The following is a 21,284-nucleotide window of genomic DNA, read 5'->3' as shown; positions in this document are numbered from 1 at the left end:
CACACGTTTTGTAACTTTTCTACCAATCTAAAATTATACCATAACAAAGGGCTTTTAAAAACACACTTTCAAGTCAGATTCAAGGCCTGAAGCATACCATTTAGGTTTTCACAGGGTCCTTCAGCATAAGTCATTAAGTCCCTTGGAGGGTCAGTTTATTTAGCTCTAAATGAACTTGATGAGATCCCCAAAAGACTGCAAAACAAACAAACAAACAAACAAACAAACAGGCCGGGCGCGGTGGCTCATGCCTGTAATCCCAGGATTTTGGGAGGCCAAGGTGAGCGGATCACCTGAGGTCGGGGTTCGCAACCAGCCTGGTGAAACTCCGTCTCTACTAAAAATACAAAAAAAGTAGCCAGGTGTGGTGGCGGGCACCTGTAATCCCAGCTACTCAGGAGGCTGAGGCAGGAGAATGGCTTGAACCCGGGAGGCGGAGGTTGCAGTGTGTAGAGAACACGCCACTGCACTCCAGCCTAGGCAACAAGAGCAAAACTCCGTCTCAGGAAAAAAAAAAAAAGCAGCCAAAAATGACCTGACAAACAGGTGTGATATTAATATGACAACATTCACATTAAGGCTTGATCCCAGTGACAGACTGAGACTATAAACCAGTGAGATTAGGCTCGGCGTGGTGGCTCAGGCCTGTAATCACAGCACTTTGGAAGGCCAAGGCGGGCGGATCACGAGGTCAAGAGATTGAGATCATCCTGGCTAACACGTTGAAACCCCGTCTCTACTAAAAATGCAAAAAAATTAGCCGGGCGTGGCAGCAGGCACCTGTAGTCCCAGCTACTCCAGAGACTGAGGCAGGAGAGTGACGTGAACCCGGGAGGCGGAGCTTGCAGTGAGCTGAGATCACACCACTGCACTCCAGCCTGGGCGACAGAGCGAAACTCCGTCTCGAAAAATAAAATAAAATAAAATAAAAATAAAAATAAACCAGTGAGATTGCTAAGGGACCACACCTGAAAAAGAGGCACTCCTCTACCATTACATTACTCTCCTGTCCCACAGTTTCAAAGCTACCCCATCTCTCATCCCTGCTCCTCAGAACCCGTGGGTCTTGGTATTTGCTATTCCCTCTACCTGTAATCTACCTTTACCACCCGCCCTTACCCACCACCACCACCACCCCCCCAACGTGGTGCAGTAGCCGTCTCTGTCTTTTTTCATATCTTAGCTGACACCTCAACCCCTTGGTATCCCCTTCCTTTATTTTTCTTCTTAGAAGCTATTCCTTCTAATATACTACAATATACTCATTTGTTTATTTCCCCTCTCTCCCAAATAGAATGTAAGCTCCATGTGTGTTTTGTTCACTGCTAACAGGATTTCTTGAAAACCTTCTATGGGCTTTCCCTATGAGACTTATTGACATGGTTCTCTGGAATCATTGAGAAAAGAACAGAATGTTTTTTAAAAAGAAAAGACATTTCTTATGCAGGGGGAAAGAAAGAAGTGATTAATATCAACAAGCACTTTCAGAATTACTAGGTACCTGTAACACTGTCCTCCATGCTTTAAATATTATATTATTATGCATACTAAGTATATGTTACTTTATATAATCTCACTCATTCCTAAATGATCTGTGAAGTCGAAGGAGCAGGTGTTATTATGCCCATTGCACAGAGGAGGAAACTGAAGTAACATAAGCAAGTGGTGAAGCCAGCACAAGAATCTAAGTTACCCTGTATCTTGCGTAGAAGAGCCTCCATCATAGCTGGCTGTCTCTCCATGGAATAAAAAGACTCTGAAATCAGTCACTTCTAAATTTTTTTCTAGGAAATAAAAAGCTTTCTGAGTTGGATGATTTTTTTAATAAAAGCCAAATATGAAAGAAAACAATATATGACCCATCACATATATTCTTGTAGGAAAATGCACAGAAATGTCCACAAGGGAGAAAGGAAACACCTGAGGCCTGCTGATAGGCACAGGCAGAAACAGGCCACAGTTCTCTTTTAGCCACTGTTTTGAAAATTTTGTTAGAATGCATAAAGACTACCAGAAAGATAACTGATGAAGACAAGTCATTATGTTTCTAAAATACGGTTAACTCAGGTCCTATCCTGGAGTGGAGAGCAGGGATGGGAATCTGAAAATCTGTATACACTCAGAAGCACACTTGACAGGGCCCTGAAGTCCCAGCCTGGGCAACAGAAAGAGGCCTTGTCTCTAATAAAATTTTTTTTTAATTAGCCAGACATAGTGGTGCATGCCTATAGTCCCAGCTACTCGGGTAGCTGAGGGGGAGAGTCACCTGAGCCTGGGAGGTTGAGGCTATGGCAAGCCATGATCGCACCACTGCACTCCAGCCTGGGCAACAGAACAAGATCCTGTCTCAAAAGAAAAAAAAAAAAAGTTCCCTGAAGTCCAAAGCCTACTTATATCATATGTATGTATGTACATGTGTATACGTACACATACACATACACATATACACTCATGCATACGCACCTGGATTTATTTTAAATTCAGTAAATTAGCACTTTATCTTTTAAAAAATTGCAGCACAGAGCAGATGGTAAAGAGTAAATCTCTTAAGATACACAGTTTTTCACATTTTAATATCTCTAAAATTGAATTTTGTCTTATAGCCAATTGTCCCTTACTATGCTTACTTTGTAGCATTTTTTGCTTTCTCAGAGGTACATAAAGCAACACTGTATCTTACGATCTGTTGTGTGTAGGGGTGGGAGTTCAGTGCAACAATTCAAATGGGCCATCAAACAATGGGTAAGGCCACAATGGACATTAAAGGGAGATCCCTGCATCAGCCAGGAGATAGGACAGGTTGACTTTAAAGGTTCCCTCCAGGCCAGGCGTGGTGGCTCTTGCCTGTAATCCCAGCATTTTGGGAGGCTGAGGCGGGCAGACCATCTGAGGTCAGGTGTTCCAGACCAGCCCAGCCAACGTGGTGAAACCTCGTCTCTACCAAAAATACATAAAAAATAAGCTGAGCGTTGTGGCGGGAGCCTGTAATCCCAGCTACCAGGGAGGCTGAGGCAGGAGAATTGCTTGAACCCGCGAGGCAGAGGTTGCAGTGAGCCAAGATCACACCACTGCACTCCAGCCTGGGCAACAAGAGCTGTCTCAAAAAATAAATTAATTAAATTAAATTAATAAATAAAGGTTCCCTCCAGCCCTCAGTTATCAAAATAAAGATGAACGTGATAAAACGAAATTTAAGGGCGAAAGTATACTTACAAACAAACCTTATCTTCGTCAGTCTCCACAACTTCCAGGGTACATGAGTATTATCTATATTTTAAAGATGAGGAGGCTCCAAGGAGTATTTTACCCAAAAGCTGGCCACAGGTCTGACTTCCCAACAAAAGGTGCACTGTGGCAGAGCAGTAAGAGAAGCAGCAGCCAAATCAGAAGAGCTCAAAGGTGGTAAAAATAACCCAACCAAGGGGCGAAGGGCAAACCTGGGAAGCAGTAAGAGAGGAAATGATGTTTGAGTTCAGCTTTACAAGGAAGTTCACTAAATGACATGTTCGGGTTTACAGGCATTTAAAATGAAAACGCCTTTCGGTTGGTTGTATTTTCTGGTTTCTTCAAATACTTAAGAATAAAAGCACAAACTGATTAACATGGTGTGGGCTTCATGTCAGGTGAACCAGGGTGAGTTCTCCAGGTTACAGGACCCTTGATGGAGGAGAGACATGTGGCCTGCCCAAGATGCAAATGAGACGGAGCCAACCCCAGAATCTAAGTTGGTCCGCTCCCTTTCTGCTTGGCCACACACAGCAGCAGGTCAGCGCTCGCCTTCCGGCAGGTTCTCCTCAGATCACAAGATGAGGGCAGCAGATATAGCATCACCGGCAAACATGACAAAACCCTCCCCAGGAAACTGCAGCCGACTTGTTCTGATCCCAGTCGGCCCAGTCAAAACTACAGCAGAGGGAACAGGACCACTGTGATTGGCTCGGACCAATCAATACCCACCGGACGCCTCCTCAACCCCTACTCCAGCATGCTGCAAAGGAGGCTTAAGAATGGAACGAAATCTGGCTTCTATTAGGAAAGATGAAAGTGTGGCAGAGATGGATGTGAACTGGCAATCAATTTGTTACTCCTATCATTCACCGTTCATTCCTTCCCTCCTTCCTTCCTTCATTCAAGCAGCAGCACCATGAATCTACTGTCAGTAGGTTCTTTGTGGAGAAAACAATTGCATAAAACTGGATTCCAGCCCTCCAGGAGCTCATGGTCCATCCATATTTACATAAGAATATTCCATATTCCTTGGTATCCAAAGTAGCACTGGACAGCCCAGGTGGTCTAAACAGCAAAGAGTAATTCAGAGTGCCTTTAATTACTGTACCTTAAAATGCACCGGTGCCCTAGTTCCCATCTTCATGATCACTGCCAGCCAGGAGGTTGCTGGATCTGAATCGGCCAAAGTGGCAGAAGGTGCCCTTCACCAGGCCCCTGTTCTATTCATGGCAGCTGTGCACGGCTCAGGTTACAGGTTGGTCCAAATCCACAGAAAACTGGCTCCTCTAGCTGAGGCAATCTTGGTACTTTGCTCTGTCTCTTACACAAGATTTTTATTTTTAAAATCCTAATATTGGAAATAGAAATGTTGAGCTAAAAGGTATTAAGAAGGATGTAGAACAGTCTATTATTACAATCAGGGCCAGAAAAAAGGACTGTGAATTCAAAAATTTACAAGCACTCAATATTGTATCCTAACATGGCATACATTTAAAGGTTAAGATATGAAAAATGCATACTTTAATGTTGCACTTGGGATAATATTAAAAAGTGGGAATCTTAAACCTTTCTTCTAGATTTCTCAGTGAACGAAAGAATGCTTTTAATTTCAAAATTTCTAATAATTCTCCAAGGTAAAATAATCTATTTAATAATCAGCTAATAACTTTGCTCAACATAATTTTAAAATCAATTATATGAAAGAAAATATTTCTGTTTAAGTTGAAGTATTTTCAACACCTGTTATCCAAGAATTATTTCAATAATAACTTCAAAAGTCAACAAGCACATGAAAAAATGCTCAATATCATTAACCACTAGGAAAATGCAAATCAAAACCACAATGAGATACCACTTCATACCCATAAGGATGTCCATAACCAAAAAGACAGACAATAACAAGCATTGGTAAGGACATGAACAAACTGGAACTCTCACACACTGCTGGTGGGAATGTAAAATAGTGCAGCCACTTTAGAAAACAGTCTGGCAATTCCTCAAAATGTTAAAAACAGAGTTACCACATGATCTAGCAATTCCTCTCATAGGTATCAACATAAAGAAATGAAAACAAATGTCCACAACAAAAAAGTCTACAGATGTTCATAGCAACATTATTCACAAGAGCCAAAAAGTGGAAATAATCCAAAAGTTTACCAACTAATGAATGAACAAAATATTAAAAATACATAACAATGGAATATTATACAGCAATAAAAAGGAATGAAGTACTGATACCTACTACAACATGGGTGAACCCTGAAAACATTATGCTAAGTGAAAAAAGTCAGTCACAAAGGACTACATATTGTATGATTCCATTTATAACAAACGTCCAAAAGAGGAAAGTCTATATAAACATAAAGTAGGTTAGTAGTTGCCTGGGGCTAGAGGACTGGGGGAAATGGGGAGTAACTGCTAATGGATACAAGGTTTCTTTTGGGGGTGAGGAAAGTGTTTTAAAATTTATTATGGGCCAGGCGTGATGGCTCACGCCTGTAATCCCAGCACTTTGGGAGGGCAAGGCGGGCAGATCACGAGGTCAGGAGAGCGAAACTATCCTGGCTAACAGGGTGAAACCCTATCTCTGCTAAAAATACAAAAAATTAGCCAGGCATAGTAGCATGCGCCTGTAGTCCCAGCTACTCGGGAGGCTGAGGCAAGAGAATCGCTTGAACCCAGGAGGCGGACGTTGCAGTGAGCCAAGATTGCGCCACTGTACTCCAGCCTGGGTGACAGAGCAAGATTCTGTCTCAAAAAAAAAAAAATTTATTGTGGATGGCCGGGCACAGTGGCTCACATCTATAATCTCAGTACTTTGGCAGGCTGAGGAAGGAGGATTGCTTGAGGCCAGGAATTCAAGATCAGCCTTGGTAACATAAGGAGAATCCATCTTTACAAAAAATTAGAAAAGCTGCAGGGCATGGTGGCACACACCTGTGATCTCAGCTACTCAGGAAGCTGATATGGGAGGATTGCCTGGGCCCAAGAGGTCAAGGCTGCAGTGACCCATGATCACACCACTGCACTCCAGCTTGGGCAACAGAGCAGGAGAACCTGTCTCAAAAAATCAAATAAGATTTGCTATGGTGATATCGCACAACTCTGTATACACTGAAAACCAGAGAATTCCATACTTTAGATGTGACAACTGAATGGTACGTTAATTATATCTCAATAAAGCTGTTATTTTAACAAAGTTTTTTTAAAAGTCTATGGGAGAGTTTCTCAGCAGTTTCTTTGGGGTGTTAGAACTATTTTGTATCCTTGTGGTGGTTACATGACTCTATATACATGTGTTAAAATTCAGGCTGGGTGCAGTGGCTCACTCTTGTAATCCCAGAACTTTGGGAGGCCAAGGAGGACAGACCACTTGAGGTCAGGAGTTTGAGACCAGCTGGCCAACATGACAAAACCCTGTCTCTACTAAAAATACGAAAATTAGCTGCGTGTGGTGGCGCATGCCTGTAAATCCAGCTACTATGGAGGCTGAGACAGGAGAATTTCCTGAACCTAGGAGGCAGAGGTTGCAGTGAGCCAAGATCGCGCCACTGTACTCCAGCCTGGGTAACGGAGTGAGATTCTGTCTCAAAAAAAAAAAAAAAAAAAAAAAAATCTAGTTTGCTGTAGATCATTTTAAAAATAAAAAAAAAAATTAAGTCTACAGCTTTGGGCATACCCAGCTGATGTATTATTAACAAAAGTTCAAAGATAATCGTGGCAATGGTTAGTTTGCAAAATGGAGAATGATTTAACTTTTGCTGACTTAGTTATATTTGCTTCACAGAATAAAAAAGTTATTTCCACTTTTCACCATACATACAATTTCTACCATATATAAAATAACATGAAAATATTTCTACCATGCTGTGAACAAGTATGATGGTGGTAAAAGAGGAGAAGGTCGTTTTTATAGAAAACAACTGAGTCTTCCAATGGAATGAATGCTTCTTCTTCCAGGCACCAGGCTAGGTAGAAATGTGAAGTCCTTGGTTCTTGGTCTGGCTATGTAACTGATTTGCTGGTGAGGTGACCTGGGGTGAGTTCTTTATGATTCACCTGCTTAAACTCACCTATGGCTTCCCACCTCCTGATTCTGGCTTGCAAGGCTCTAGAGGTACACCCTGTACTTGCCTCTCCTTGCCTTTGCCTATTGGGCTAGGGCACCAGATGAGGAAGGACAGCAGGTTGGACCATGAAACCAGCCAGGCCTGACTCTCCAGTCAAAGGGGGGACTGAAGGAGGACATTCACTTCACAAGTATTTATTATGTTGACAAAACACTTAGCACAGTACTTAGCACACAAGGATCCCTGAATATTTTGTTATTCAGGTAAATAATGAAATTCATTATAGCTGTCATTACTGCTATAGATGGACACAGTTCTACGAGAGCCCATGCACGGATACATACTCAAATGTTAGCCTGCTTTATAAGGACAGGTCGCTTACCCCAATGGTAACATTAGCAGGTGCTCACTAAATCTACTGACTCCACAATATCGGTCTTAGGGAACAGGGAAGATTCAGAGAGAGCCAGAGTGCTTAAAGAAATTCCAGGTCAGGTGCGGTGGCTCAAGCCTGTAATCCCAGCACTTTGGGAGGCCGAGACGGGCAGATCACTAGGTCAGAAGATCGAGACCATCCTGGCTAACACGGTGAAACCCCGTCTCTACTAAAAAATACAAAAAACTAGCCGGGTGAGGTGGTGGGCGCCTGTAGTCCCAGCTACTCGGGAGGCTGAGGCAGGAGAATGGCGTGAACCCGGGAGGCGGAGCTTGCAGTGAGCTGAGATCCAGCCACTGCACTCCAGCCTGGGCGACAGAGCGAGACTCTGTCTCAAAAAAAAAAAAAAAAAAAAAAAAAAAAGAAATTCCAATTAAACTCAAAAGAGACCTCTGTGCATCCAAATATCTTTTGTCACAGCTTAAGCAAGTATCAGAGTAGGGGAGACTGATTGCAGGGCCAGAGATTGTGGTCCCAATTGTGTGGGATGAGCAGTCAATCCATCAAAGGTAACCCCTCAGCGCGTGGGGTTTCGTTTTCCCTTGGTGAGGGAGGGAAAGGCAGTATGATGGACTTGGGATACTCCTTCACCCGGGCAGTTCAGGCCTACTCTACTTGACCAGCCCAGGTCAGGCAGGGGCAGCGTGGACTTGGCTCAGGCAGGCCCTGGGTGTGGGTGCCAACCCAGCTTTTGCCAGCTCCTCTGGGCCTAGATCCTGGTGGCGGGGTGAGGAGGCAGTGGCTTCTGTAATACAGATTTCTCCAGCCTTCACCAGGGTCCAGGAGGAAAGAAGTCCATTACCACAGAATGGGGCCCTACACAAAGTATCCCCAGTTCCCCCAAAAGGGGTGACTCCCCACCCCATCCCCAGAACAGTCACTTGCCCTAAGGGTCCTCTTTTACCCTCCCCCTTTGCCATCCCCCAGCGGAGATTCTGAATGGGACTGCAGTCTTTTCTCTCTCACTGAGTGCCTTTTTTTCTAGAGGCAGGGAGGGGGAGGAGGTCCATCATCTACCTTTTCTTTTTCTTCACACAAAAAATGAGCTCAGCTACCACACTACATGAACTGCAAACATTAGAGAAAAGTCAGCCAGACAGAGTCCATAAGGTCCACTAGCTTACACAAACGGGAAAGAAAAGACTTCACTGTGTGGGCCACTGCCTGGGAGAAGCAAGATCTCATAAAAACAGCCATTGTTCAGGAGGAAAGAATCAGACAGCTTTAGTCCAGGCAGCACATGAAAAAGCAACATTCAGCCAGTTTGCAGAGTCAGGAAATCTAAATGGCAATGGAGTAGCCCAGTCAGTCAGTTCCTCCTGTCTTTCCCCTTAACAGAGGTCCAAAATGTGCCAGTAGCACCAACAACTCCAAATGCCTTGGGAAAATGACTTCTTCGGCGCCTATGCATTCAGCCACCAATTTTCTCAGAGTTGAGGACCTCTGACAGCCACTGACATCCTGGGGCCCTTACCACCTCAGTCCTTAATGTGGTGTCAGGGACTCCTTCATAACGGCGGAGGGGGTAATACAGAACAATGCATACAATGGGATCCCAACTAGGTTAAACGCACATCCTGCATGCACACAGAATAAAGATTAGAAGGAAATCCCCAGCACGCCAACTGTTATCACTGGCATCCACACGCAGACCCAGTTACTTCTTCACATGACGCAGAGTAACCCAAGTTATTTTTTTCCTTCAAGACTGAATCATGCTTTTTGCTCCAATTGACTGCTTTCCTAAATCAGAGGCTGAATCCGCTCAACAACAGCATAAGGGGCCTTAAGCTGGAGGGTTATTTCCCTGAGGAAGCCTCAGATGAGACTACTGTTGCCTTTCCAGGCTATGTGGGAGCAACCCCCAAACCCAGAAGGACTGACTTTTGCACCAGTCTACAAGATCATCTAAACCAGTAAAGAGCAACAGAACCTCCTGAAGGGCTTGTTAGAATACAGATTGCTGGGCCTCCATGCCTGAGTTTCTGAGGTCTGAAGTAAGACCCAAGAATTTGCATTTCTGACAAGTTCCCAGTGACGCTGATGGTACTGGCTGGGGACTATACTGAGGGCTACTGCTGAAAGAGCAACTAATGTCAAGCCACATAATCCCTAACATATGACACAATGGACTGTTCAGCACAGGGCTGACGCTATGTCCCTTAGAGACCCGCCCAGGTGGCGTTTCTTGAATTTACAATCATCTTTAACTACTTTGTGAGTTTGGACTTCACGGATTACTCTTTGCTTCTGATGGAGTCTGCAGATTTAATCATTCAAAAGCTGGTCACATGCTAAGCTGTCATATCACAAGGGCACAGGGTGGCTTCCAAATGAGTCACGTCACTAGATAGTAGAGAAGATAGGGCTCAAAGGGGAATAAGTTTAAGAAGGAAATAAATCTCAGCCACACACATCTGGATAGCCACCAGGACTATATTCTGGGAACTGGGGGTGAAGCAGCCAGACCTCCATTGTCTTTCATGTCTTAAAAGATAAAGGTCTCTCAGTCTCCCAGATCACTGAGAGTTCCCATCCCTTCTTTCTCATAATGGCTCATTCAAGTGTAAGAAGCAAAGGGCTAGCCATCTCCTCTGAGCCTTTGAAGGCCAGTTTACTCAGGTCGTGGGCCATCGAATAGCCACTTAGCTGTTCAAGCTGGCCATGTGGAGAAAGGAGAGCCAAAGCAAGAAAACAAGCTGCAGATGTTGGCCCAGGATTTAGAGAAAGCTGCAGATAAAGGGGAAGTCCCTTTAAATTAATTTTCAAAAATAGATGGAAAGGGCCCACTGAGTGAATGCCTGGCATAATGAATTTTAAAAGGCCCACTCAGCACCCCAAAATTTAGATATTTGTAAAAGCTTTCAGAGAAATAAAAATGAATGACATAAAAAAGGAACAGGAACCAAGATGGTAAAAGACTTCTCAACAAAAGGAGGTTAAAAGAACTATGAGGGAAAATTATTTCAACCTAGAATTCCACATCCATTCCAACTAGCAGTCAAGCATGAGAGCAGAATAAAAATAACATCCCTGCTGGGTGCAGTGGCTCAGGCCTGCAAGGCCAAGATGAGTGGATCACTTGAGTCCAGGAGTTCAAGACCAGCCTGGGCAACATGGTAAAACTCCATTTCTACTAAAAACCCCCAAAAATACCTAAGCTTGATGGTGGGTGCCTGTAATCCCAGCTATTCAAAAGGCTGATGCAGAAGGATTGCTTGAGGCCACGAGGTTGAGACTGCAGTGAGCTCAACAGAGCGGGGAACAGAGTGACACACCCTGTCTCAAAAAATAAAAATAATAATGTCCCATGTACAAGGATATTATTTAGAACTACAGAGGCAGGCCAGGCGCAGTGGCTCACGTCTGTAATCCCAGCACTTTGGGAGGCTGAGGCAAGTGGACTGCTTTGAGCTCATGAGCTCAAGGCCAGCCTGGGCAACATGGGGAAACCCCATCTCTACTAAAAATATAAAAATTGTTGTGGGGTGTGCTGGTGTGCGCCTGTGGTCCCAGCTACTCAGGAAGCTGAGAAGGGAGGACCCCTTGAGCCCGGGGTGGAGGTTGCAGTGAGCTGAGATCGCACCACTGCACTCCAGCCTGGGTGACAGAGAAAGACCCTGTCTCAAAAAAAAAAAAAACTGGAGAAGAAAAAAAGAACTGTAACTGAAGGAAAAGAAAAAGCTATAAGTCAGAAACAGTGACCAGTGACTTTTCGGGAACAAGACTAAAGGTAGAGCAGGTGGAACACAGAATGGAACCCACGGTGGTTTTCAGTGACCAATGAGTAGCATTTGACTTTTTTAAAACCACATACATGGAATTGGCAGGAAATACATTGAACTGAGAGCCATGCTGACATTACTCTTGGGCACTGTCGTGGCTCATGCCTGCAATCCCAAAACTTTACTTTTGTGCACTTTGAGTATGCACAAAAGTAAAGTTATTTCAGACCCGTGGTAAACTCTACAGGTCCAACAGCCTATCTCTCAGTAGATAAAACGTAAGGAAAAGAAAGGCCTGGAGAGGGACCTGCAGATTGAAAAAGACAACATACATATCAAGCTCTTAAGAATAGGCAAAATTTTGCCTAGAGATTATGATAAAATGATGGCAATTACTCTTGGAGGGGAGATGCTAAGGAAGCTGGCAAAGTTCTATTTTCTGACCTGGATGTTTATTATACAAGGATTTATCTTATAATTCCCCATCTTATTACTGTTTTGTGTGGCTTTCTGTATCTGTATGTGATTTTACCAAAAAAAAAAAAAAAAGATGGGAGGGGGAGTGTTTTAAAAAGCTACATGCATATGATTGCCTTAATTAAAAGGAATTATTTAAAAATAAAGTCAGGCAGATGTAACACACACAGAAGATTCCCTGGCAAGATATTCCCTGTTACCAACATTAAGTATTTCTGGGTAGTATGATTTGGGATAGTTTCTTACTTCCATCTCTTTCCTAAATAATTGGAACCTTTAAAATAGGTTGGAACACAAAAATAGTCATTATTTTACATTAAAGTTAACTATAGGTATCTGTGGGCTAATTTTTCACATCTATGGGTGCCAGAGTTTCCATCTTCCTTCTTTTGTCCCGACTTTACCCAATGAATGCCAAACCTAGAAGTGTGGGACAGAAATTAGAAAAAGTAAACCTATAAGTCAATTTTTCTACCTTTCAGATCTGCTAAAGATCAGCTTTTATGGCCAGATGTGGTGGCTCATGCCTGTAATCCCAACACTGGGAGGCTAAGGCAGGAATGTGGCTTAAAGCCAGGAGTTCAAGACCAGCCTGGGAAACAAAGCAAGACCCCATCTCTACAAAAAGTTAAAAAAAAAAAAATCACCCAGGCACAGTGGCGTGTACCTATAGTCCCAGCTTCTTGGAAGGCTGAGGTGGGAGGAGCACTTGAGCCCAGGAGTTCAAGGCTACAGTGAGCTATGATCATGCCACTGCACTCCAGCCTGGGTGGCAGATTTAAAAAAAAAAAAAGACCAGCTTTTGTGAGAGTACTTATACTCCTCTTGTCTCCTTTAAACATATGAAGACAATTCAGGTACATAATTACGCATTTTTAGAACAGCTTTTCCTTTTTAAAAGTACAAGCTAATACCTTGGCCATATTTAACTTAAAGAATGAATTTAAATAGTAAGTATTAAAATGTTACCCTAAATCAGATAAGATATACCTATAAGTATCTTCCATTTTAATTTGTTTCCATAACCCCTTTAAAAATAAATGAAATTGAGGCCATCTTAATTTTAAAAAAATACAGTTAGTTCAGGGCATTCAGGAAATAAATACCAAAGCTCATGAAATCCAGAATCAATAAACAAAAAGCATGCACACATTGAAAAGGAAGAGAAAACTACTCAATTAGCACCATTAGTACTTAGGGGTTATGATGGCGAGTTAGTTTTAGGGGGAAAAATTTACACTTCTTCCACCCAAAATAAGTACTATAAATTCTAGCAGACACTGTGCCTTCTAGTCTACATCAGACTTGACAACGGTAAACATAGTGATTAATCTTCTCCCTTCAGAAAGGCTCCAAGCACTCTGTAGACATCCTCTTCATTCCATCTTCCCAGCAGTGGGGATACTAAAGTCAGAAGAACTCTAGGCACCAGCTCATTTATCCTCTGGTTTGTTAGATGAACCAATAAATCCCTCCAGAGGGGAAGCCCAGGCAGCCAGGCGAGATGGCCAAAGGGCCACCAAAATCCACAGAAACCCTCATTCCTCTAACTCTACCCTGCCGTAGAGACGTGGCCCCATTCCCACCCTTCCCAGGCTATGGCCTTCTAAGGGTGTCTTAGGAGTTCCTGAATGGTTTAAAACTTATGTGTGATCTTTGTTTTTTCCAAATGTGCTCTACAGAAGATTTAGATCAACAAAAAGATACAAAATTGCAAAAATTGCTCAGATAAAACCATGATTATCAAGCAAGCAAAGCTTCCAGTTCCAAATCTGGTAATCTGCTACCCATGTAAGATTCCAGTTTTTATCCGGTTGCCCCTCAGTTTAGGGACCACTGGCCCAGAACACACATTACTGGCTTAGATACCAGCTTGACATAAGACAAAGGGCGGTAGGGTGAAGAGGGTCATTCTTTGCAGGATTAGAGATGTTGTAGGCACAAGGACTCCCACTATATAATATACCGAATCGCTCAATTATCCAAAGTCCACATAAGCAAAAAGCTCAAATAAACAGATTTTTCTAACTGTCTGTATATGCTAATAAGCAATTATAGCAATGGCCCTGGAGTATAACCCTGATTCGGAGAATAAAGCACGTTATAAAGTATTTCAATTTACTAAAACAGCAGCCTGATATCTAACCATCCCAGGCAAAAGAGTCTTGCTAAGGGTGGTAGCCAGACGGCACTGCCTTAGAATCACAGAGTAACTGCTGGTGGGGGTAAGAACTGGACTCCCAGTCCCCAAATAGCCAGTCTGGGTCCTGGGTCCCAACCACAGGTGTAAATTCAAGTCCAGCAAATGCCACCTACTCCCATCTCTTCAAAGCCCGTACAAGGTGCACTCAGCAGCCAGACCTTAAGCATTAGCATTAGGCAAAGGGTATTTTCCCACCACCTAGGATCAGATCCATGCTGACCCACCACCTCACAGAGCACATTGGGTTTATGTTTTTTGGGTTTTTTGAGGCTGAGTCTTGCTCTGTCGCCCAGGCTAGAGTGTAGTGGCATGATCTCGGCTCACTGCAACCTCTGCCTCCCAGGTTCAAGAGATTCTCCTGCCTCAGCCTCCCTAATAGCTGGGATTACAGGCATGCGCCACCATGCCTGGCTAATTTTTGTATTTTTAGTAGAGACAGGGTTTCGTCATGTTGGCCAGGCTGGTCTCAAACTCCTGACCTCAGGTGATCTGCCTACCTCAGCCTCCCAAAGTGCTGGGATTATAGGCGTAAGCCACCGTGCCTGGCCTGGGTTTATGGCTTAAACGAGTAACAATGTGATTCTTCCTTCAAAATTTTTACCCTCAAATAGTTCCCATAGTAGGTTTCCTTTAACAGAAGCATGAGTTCAGCTTCTAAATAGGGTTAAAAAAAAAAAAAAAAAAAACATGTTTGTAGAGAAGTAATGCACTATGAAATGCATCCTCAAGTGTATACATTTATGGTAACAATAGATTTCTCCTGTGAAAAATTTTAATCACATTTCAAAATTGCCACATCCAATTTACTGATTAGGAAAAAAAAATTATTTAAAAAAACACACAAACATCAGCTGGCAAAGATTTTATTTTCTTAAGTACACTGGTTTTGTAGCTCTAGCTTCCAAAACTAAGGTAACATAAAAATCCAGAGAAATCATGTAATTCAAGTGAAAAAAACAGAGCACAGGAAAGAAAATAGAGAAAATTGGCAGCAGACTCGTGGCTGTTTCAGTGGTTGATCTTTGCCATGAAATCTTCTTAATAACAAACAGAGCATTTATTAATAAGCATTTAACCTGTAGCACCTCCCCGTCTCCCCATGCAGATGGAGGAGGCTCCCACATCGGCTCTACCAGGGAGCTCAAGAAACAACCACACACAGCTGGCAAGTGGCACAGATAGCCTTGAACTTGAGCCTTCTGGCTCCAGAGCCCAACCTCTGCAAATGCGATTTGTTGACTCTACTTTCTAGGAAAGTTGTCCTCTTAAACAGAGAAAACTCCTTCCATTTAACACAACTAACATTCAAATGGCCTTCAAGAAAATAAAATGGGCTAGGTACAATGGCTCACTTCTGTATTCCCAGCACTTTGGGAGGCTGAGGCAGGTGGATCTCTTGAGCTCAGGAGTTCGAGACCAGCCCGGGTAACATGGTGAAACCCTGTCTCTACTAAGAATACAAAAAATTAGCCAACTGTGGTGGTGTGCACCTGTGGTCCCAGCTACTAGGGAGGTTGAGGTGGGAGGACTGCTTGAGCCTGAGAGGCAGAGGTTGCAGTGAGCTGTGATCGTGCCACTGCACTCCAGTCTGGGTGACAGAGCAAGACCTTGTTTCAAAATATAAATAAATAAATACATACATGAAAGCAGATAGGGATGAAAAGGACAGACTGGACACTGAGGCAGAACTGAAAAATGGATTTAAAATTTCAAAATCAACTTTAAGATCCAAAATCAAACAATCCAGTGCCTTAGGCTACCTGAAAGCTGGGCTTCTGCCCAGGGCCAGGGCCCACCAGCAGATGACAAACACATGAGTTCCAATTTTCAAAATAGCAAACTTGACCACAGAAATAATTTTGTTTTATTTATAATAAATTTAAAAGTAATTAAAAAAAAAAAAAGTTGGCCTCCCACCAACTATAAGGTATAGAAGGTTGTCTGTCAAGTAATCAAGTGTTCTTAAGAGACCAAAGCATAGTCCTCTTTCAAACCTGTGCCCCCTCTGGGGAGTTGGGGTGGCAGGGGGAGGGGGTGGGTCCTGTCATCCTAACAGGCCACTGGGAGAACGGGGGATACCAAGAAAAAAAGCCAGGGACTGGCTAAGAAATGGCCAAATGCTGCAGACAGAGCCTGCCTGGGACCATGAAAACCAGGATCCCCTTTACTCCCCAACTCCATGGAGAAAACAAGACACAGGGTCTGGAGCTGGAAAAACACACAGGCAAAAAGCCAAAGATAACATCCATCAGAAGCTGGAGAGGTCTGCTCACAGAGCTGGGGGTAGGGGTGGAGAAGATGGGGTCAGAGCAGGGACAAAGGATTCCCAAGACAAAAGCAGAGAGGGAGGGCAGGGGTCAGGAGGAGGGGACTAGAAGGAGAAAAGGCAAAGGGACAAGGAGGAGGGAAAGAAGAGGAGGACGAGGGAAGCAGCGAGAGGGAGTGGGAGTCGGTGAGGGGATAGGAGAAAGAGGAATGGGGGACAGAAAGGAGGAGACGGGTAAGAGGACAAGGGAAGAAAGAAGGGGAATGGGCAATGAGAGAGGGAGGAGAAGGAGGGCAAGAGGAGACAGTGACAAGCAGAGACAGACCCATGGGACAGCTGAGTGCCTTGAAATGGTTGCTTAGCTGCTGCCCATAAGCCCACAAGGACAAAGCTTAAGCTTGGAGATGTCTGCAGATATACTAATCCTTACCCCTAAAGGGAGAGGAAGATCAGCAAGAACTCCAAAGTTAGAGTCCCCAGGATCAAACTCCACAGAAGGATCCTTCCCAAAATATTCTTTACAAAGGAAGTCAACACCCTTTGGTAATAAGAATCTGAGATCATTCTTTTTTGAAGATGAGATGAGGAGATAAGTATAATTAGCCACACGTCCAGATCATGACAGGTCACGGTCTACTTAAATATTAGAGAAAGTAATCAGAACAGTGAGTACAATAGATGACCCGCCCCAGAGAGAGGAAGAGCTAGTGCACCCTCCACATTAAGAACTGTATTCCATCCTGGAGCATACACTGTGAAGCAATCGTTTTCACAGGTTCACTGAAAAACAGTTTGCAAGCAGAAGAAATTTCTACTCAGAAGTCTCTATGTCATTGAAAAGAAAAAAAGTTCCGTTAATGGAAGTTTAAACATATTTTTTAAAGTAATGTAATAATGTATCTGGGTGCAGTGGCTCACATCTGTAATCCCAGCACTCTGGGAGGCCCAGGCGGGGAGATCACTTGAGACCAAGAGTTCAAGACCAACCTGGCCAACATGGTGAAACCCCATCTCCACAAAAATACAAAAATTAGCCAGGCGTGGTGGTGCGTGCCTGTAATTTCAGCTACTCTCTATAGGCTAAGGCATGAGAATCGCTTGAACCCAGGAGTCAGAGGCCACAGTGAACTGAGACTGCACCACTGCATTCCAGCCTGGGCAACAAAGTGAGACCCTGTCTCAAGACAATAATAATAATAATAAAATAATAATAATCTAAAAATCATTTATGATATACCATACTAATAAAATAAAGGACACAACATATATGACCATCCCAATAGATGCAGAAAAAGGATTTGACAAAATTCAACACCCTTTCATGACAAAAACATTCAACATACTAGAAACAGGACGGGCTCGATGGCTCACATCTGTAATCCCAGCACTTTGGGAGGCCAAGGCGGGAGGATCACCTGAAGTCAGGAGTTTGAGGCCAGCCTGGCCAACATGGCAAAACCCCGTCACTACTGAAAATACAAAAATTACCCAGGCACAGTGGCTCATGCCTGTAACACCAGCACTTTCGGAGGCCAAGGCGAGTGGATCACCTGAGGTTATGAGTTCAAGACCAGCCTGACCAACATGGAGAAACCTTGTCTCTACAAAAAATACAAAATTAGCCGGGTGTGGTGGCACGTGCCTGTAATCCCAGACTCAGGAGGCTAAGGCAGGAGAATCGCTTGAACCCGGGAGGCAGAGGCTGCGGTGAGCCAAGATCGCACCACTCAACTCCAGCCTGGCCGACAGAGTGAGACTCCGTCTCAAAAAGGAAAAAAAAAAAAAAAAAAAAAAAAAGACATTAGAAGTAGAAGGGAACTTCCTCAACCCAACATAGTGTATCTATCAAAGACCCACCGCTAATATCAAACTTAACAGTGAAATATTCAATATTTTGCCACTATGACCAGGAGGGCATCCACTATTACGACTCCTATTCAACATCGTACTAGAGGTTCTAGCCAGAGCAATTGGGGGAAAAAAAGGGCCCTCACACTGAGAAGGAAAAATTAAAGCTATCACCATTTGTACGTGACATTATCTTACATATAGAAAATCCTAAGGAACGGCTAAAAAACTATTAGAACAAATACGCAAATTCAGCAAGGTTGAAGGATATAAGATCAACATACCAAATCAGTTGTATTTTTATACACTAGCAAAAAACATACCAAAAATGAAATTAAGAAAATTATTCCATTTATAACATCAAAAAGAATAAAATACTTAGGTATAAATTCAACAAAAAGAAGCAAAAGATTTGTACACCTAAAACTACAATCAATGTGGAAAGAAATGAAAAAATGTCTAAATAAATGGGAAAGCATCCCATGATCAGGTATTGGAAGACTTAATATTGTTAAGATGTCAATACTCCTGAAATTGATCTACAGATTCAACGCAACTCCTACCAAAAGTCCCAGCTTTTTTTTTTTTTTTTTAAGCATAAATTAACTAGCTGGTCTTAAAATTCATATGGAAATGTAAGGAAACTAAAATAGCCAAAATAATCTTGGGGAAAACAACAACAACAAAGTTGGAGGACTCACACTGTCTAATTTCAAAACCTACTGCACAGTTACAGTAATCAACACAGTGTGGCTGGGCGCAGTGGCTCACACCTGTAATCCAGCACTTTGGGAGGCCAACGCAGGCAGATCACTTAAGGTCAGGGGCTCAAGATCAGCCTGGCCAACATGGTGAAACCCCATCTCTACTAAAAATACAAAAATTAGCCGGGCATGGTGGTGCACACCTGTAGTCCTAGATACTCAAGAGGCTGAGGCAGGAGAATTGCTTGAACTTGGGAGGTGGAGGTTGCCGTGAGCCGAGATCATGCCACTACACTCTAGCCTGGGTGACAGAGTGAGACTCCATCTCAAAAAAAAAAAAAAAAAAGACAGTGTGGTACTGGCATAGGATATACAGATAAATGAACTAGAACTAAGGGCCCAGAAATAAGAGCCCAGAAATAAACCCTTACATTTATGATCATTTGATTTTCAATAAAACAATTCAATATGGAAAGAACAGTCTTTTCAACGAATGGTACTAGGATAATCAGATATCCACATGTAAAACAATAAAGTTGGACCTTCACCTCACAGAACAAAGTTGGACCCCTCCCTCACAAAAATTAACTCAAAATGGATCACATACCTGAATATAAGAGCTAAAACTATAACATTCTTAGAACAGAAAAGATTAGTAGACCAACTCGGGGCACGATGCCTATGAGTTAGCCCTGCTCTGCAAGGAGCAGTTATATAATTAATAAATTAATTAATAAAAAGTAGCAGCTCTTGGTGACCTTAAGGTAGGCAATGATTTCTTAGATATGACACCAAAAGCACATGTGACCAAAAATAAATAAATAAGATTTCATTAAAATTAAAAATGTTGTGCTGTAAATGATACCATCAAAAAAGTGAAAGACAATCCATAGAAGAAAATATATGCAAATCCTATATCTGATAAAGGACATGTATCCAGAATATATAAACAACTCTCACAATTCAAAAAAAAAAAAAAAAATAGGCAAAGGACCTGAATAGACATTTCTCCAAAGATATACAAATAGCCGATAAGCACATCAAAAGATGCTCAACATCATCAGTCATCCCGAAATGCAAAACCACAATGAGATAGCACTTCATACCCACTAGGATGCCTATAATCAAACATATGAACAATAACAAATTTTGGCAAGGATCTAGGGAGAATGAAACCATAATATACTGCTGGTGGAAATGTAAAATGGTGCAGACACATGGGAAAACAGTCTGGCAGTCCCTCTATGACCAACAATTTAGTCCTAGATATATACTCTAGCAAAATGAAAACATGTCATCCATCCACACAAAAACTTGTACACAATGTTCACAGCATTATTTATAAGATAATGAATAATAAGTTGACAGCTGGCATGGTGGCTCATGCCTGTAATCCCAACAATTTGGGAGGCCAAGGTGGGAGGATCACTTGAGGTCAGGAGTTTGAGACCAGCCTGGCCAATATGGCAAAACCCTGTCTCTACTAAAAATACAAAAATTAGCTGGGCATGTTGGTGCGCACCTGCAGTCCCAGCTACTCAGGAGGCTGAGGCAGGAGAATTGCTGGATCCTAGGAGGCGGAAGTTGCAGTAAGCTGAGATCACGCCATTGTACTCCAGCCTGGGTGACAGAGCTAGGCATCATATCAAGAAATAAATAAATAATAAGTGGAAACAACCCAAACGTCCATCAACTAACTGATGAATGGAAAATAAAATGTGGTATATTCATATGACAGATTAATATTTGGAAATAAACAGAAATGCTATATGCTACAACAAGGGTAACCCTTAAAAACACTATGCCAAGTGAAAGAAGCCAAAGACAAAAGACCATATGATATATGATTTCATTTACATGAAATGTTCAGAATAGGCATATCCAGGGACAGAAAATAGATTAGAGATTGCTTAGGGCTGGGGAATGGAGGGAGGGAGGATTGACTATTTACTGCTAATGAGTATGGGATTATCTTTTATGTGGGATAAAATGTTCTAGAATAATATTGTGGTCACAGTTGCACAATCCTATGATATATTAAAAATCACTAATTGGATGAATTGTAAGGTATATGAATTAATCTCAAAGCTGATTTTAAAAAATCAATCCCAGCACTTTGGGAGGCCAAGGCAGGAAGATTGCTTGAGCCCAAGAGTTTGAGACCAACCTGGGCAACATAGGGAGACTGTCTCTACAAAAAAATAAAAAATAATAAATTAAAAAAAACCCTTTTTATTAGGGAGACTGTCTCTACAAAAAAATAAAAAATAAACCCTTTATTTTATTTTATTTTATTTTTTTTTTGAGATGAAGTCTCACTCTGTCAC

At 42.6% G+C, this 21,284-nt stretch overlaps 1 protein-coding gene across 1 annotated transcript in view; it reads right to left on the bottom strand.

Annotated features, from left to right (window-relative positions):
• Positions 1–3,213: 3,213 nt before the first annotated feature.
• The window catches only part of LOC115899696 (translation initiation factor IF-2-like), a 44,943-nt gene continuing 26,872 nt past the window's right edge, over positions 3,214–21,284 (bottom strand). The window contains exons 3-4 of the mRNA XM_030938049.1: positions 4,337–4,576; positions 3,214–3,437 (exon numbers count right to left, since the gene is read on the bottom strand). Of these exons, the coding sequence (XP_030793909.1) occupies positions 4,550–4,576 (27 nt within the window). The 3' untranslated portion in view covers positions 3,214–3,437; positions 4,337–4,549. The remainder of the gene's footprint in view (positions 3,438–4,336; positions 4,577–21,284) is intronic.

This window comes from Rhinopithecus roxellana, chromosome 1, assembly GCF_007565055.1.
Source record: "Rhinopithecus roxellana isolate Shanxi Qingling chromosome 1, ASM756505v1, whole genome shotgun sequence".
Taxonomy (NCBI): Eukaryota; Metazoa; Chordata; class Mammalia; order Primates; family Cercopithecidae; genus Rhinopithecus; species Rhinopithecus roxellana.
Note: the sequence above shows the minus strand (reverse complement) of the source record. Positions and strands in the feature narration are given on the sequence as shown.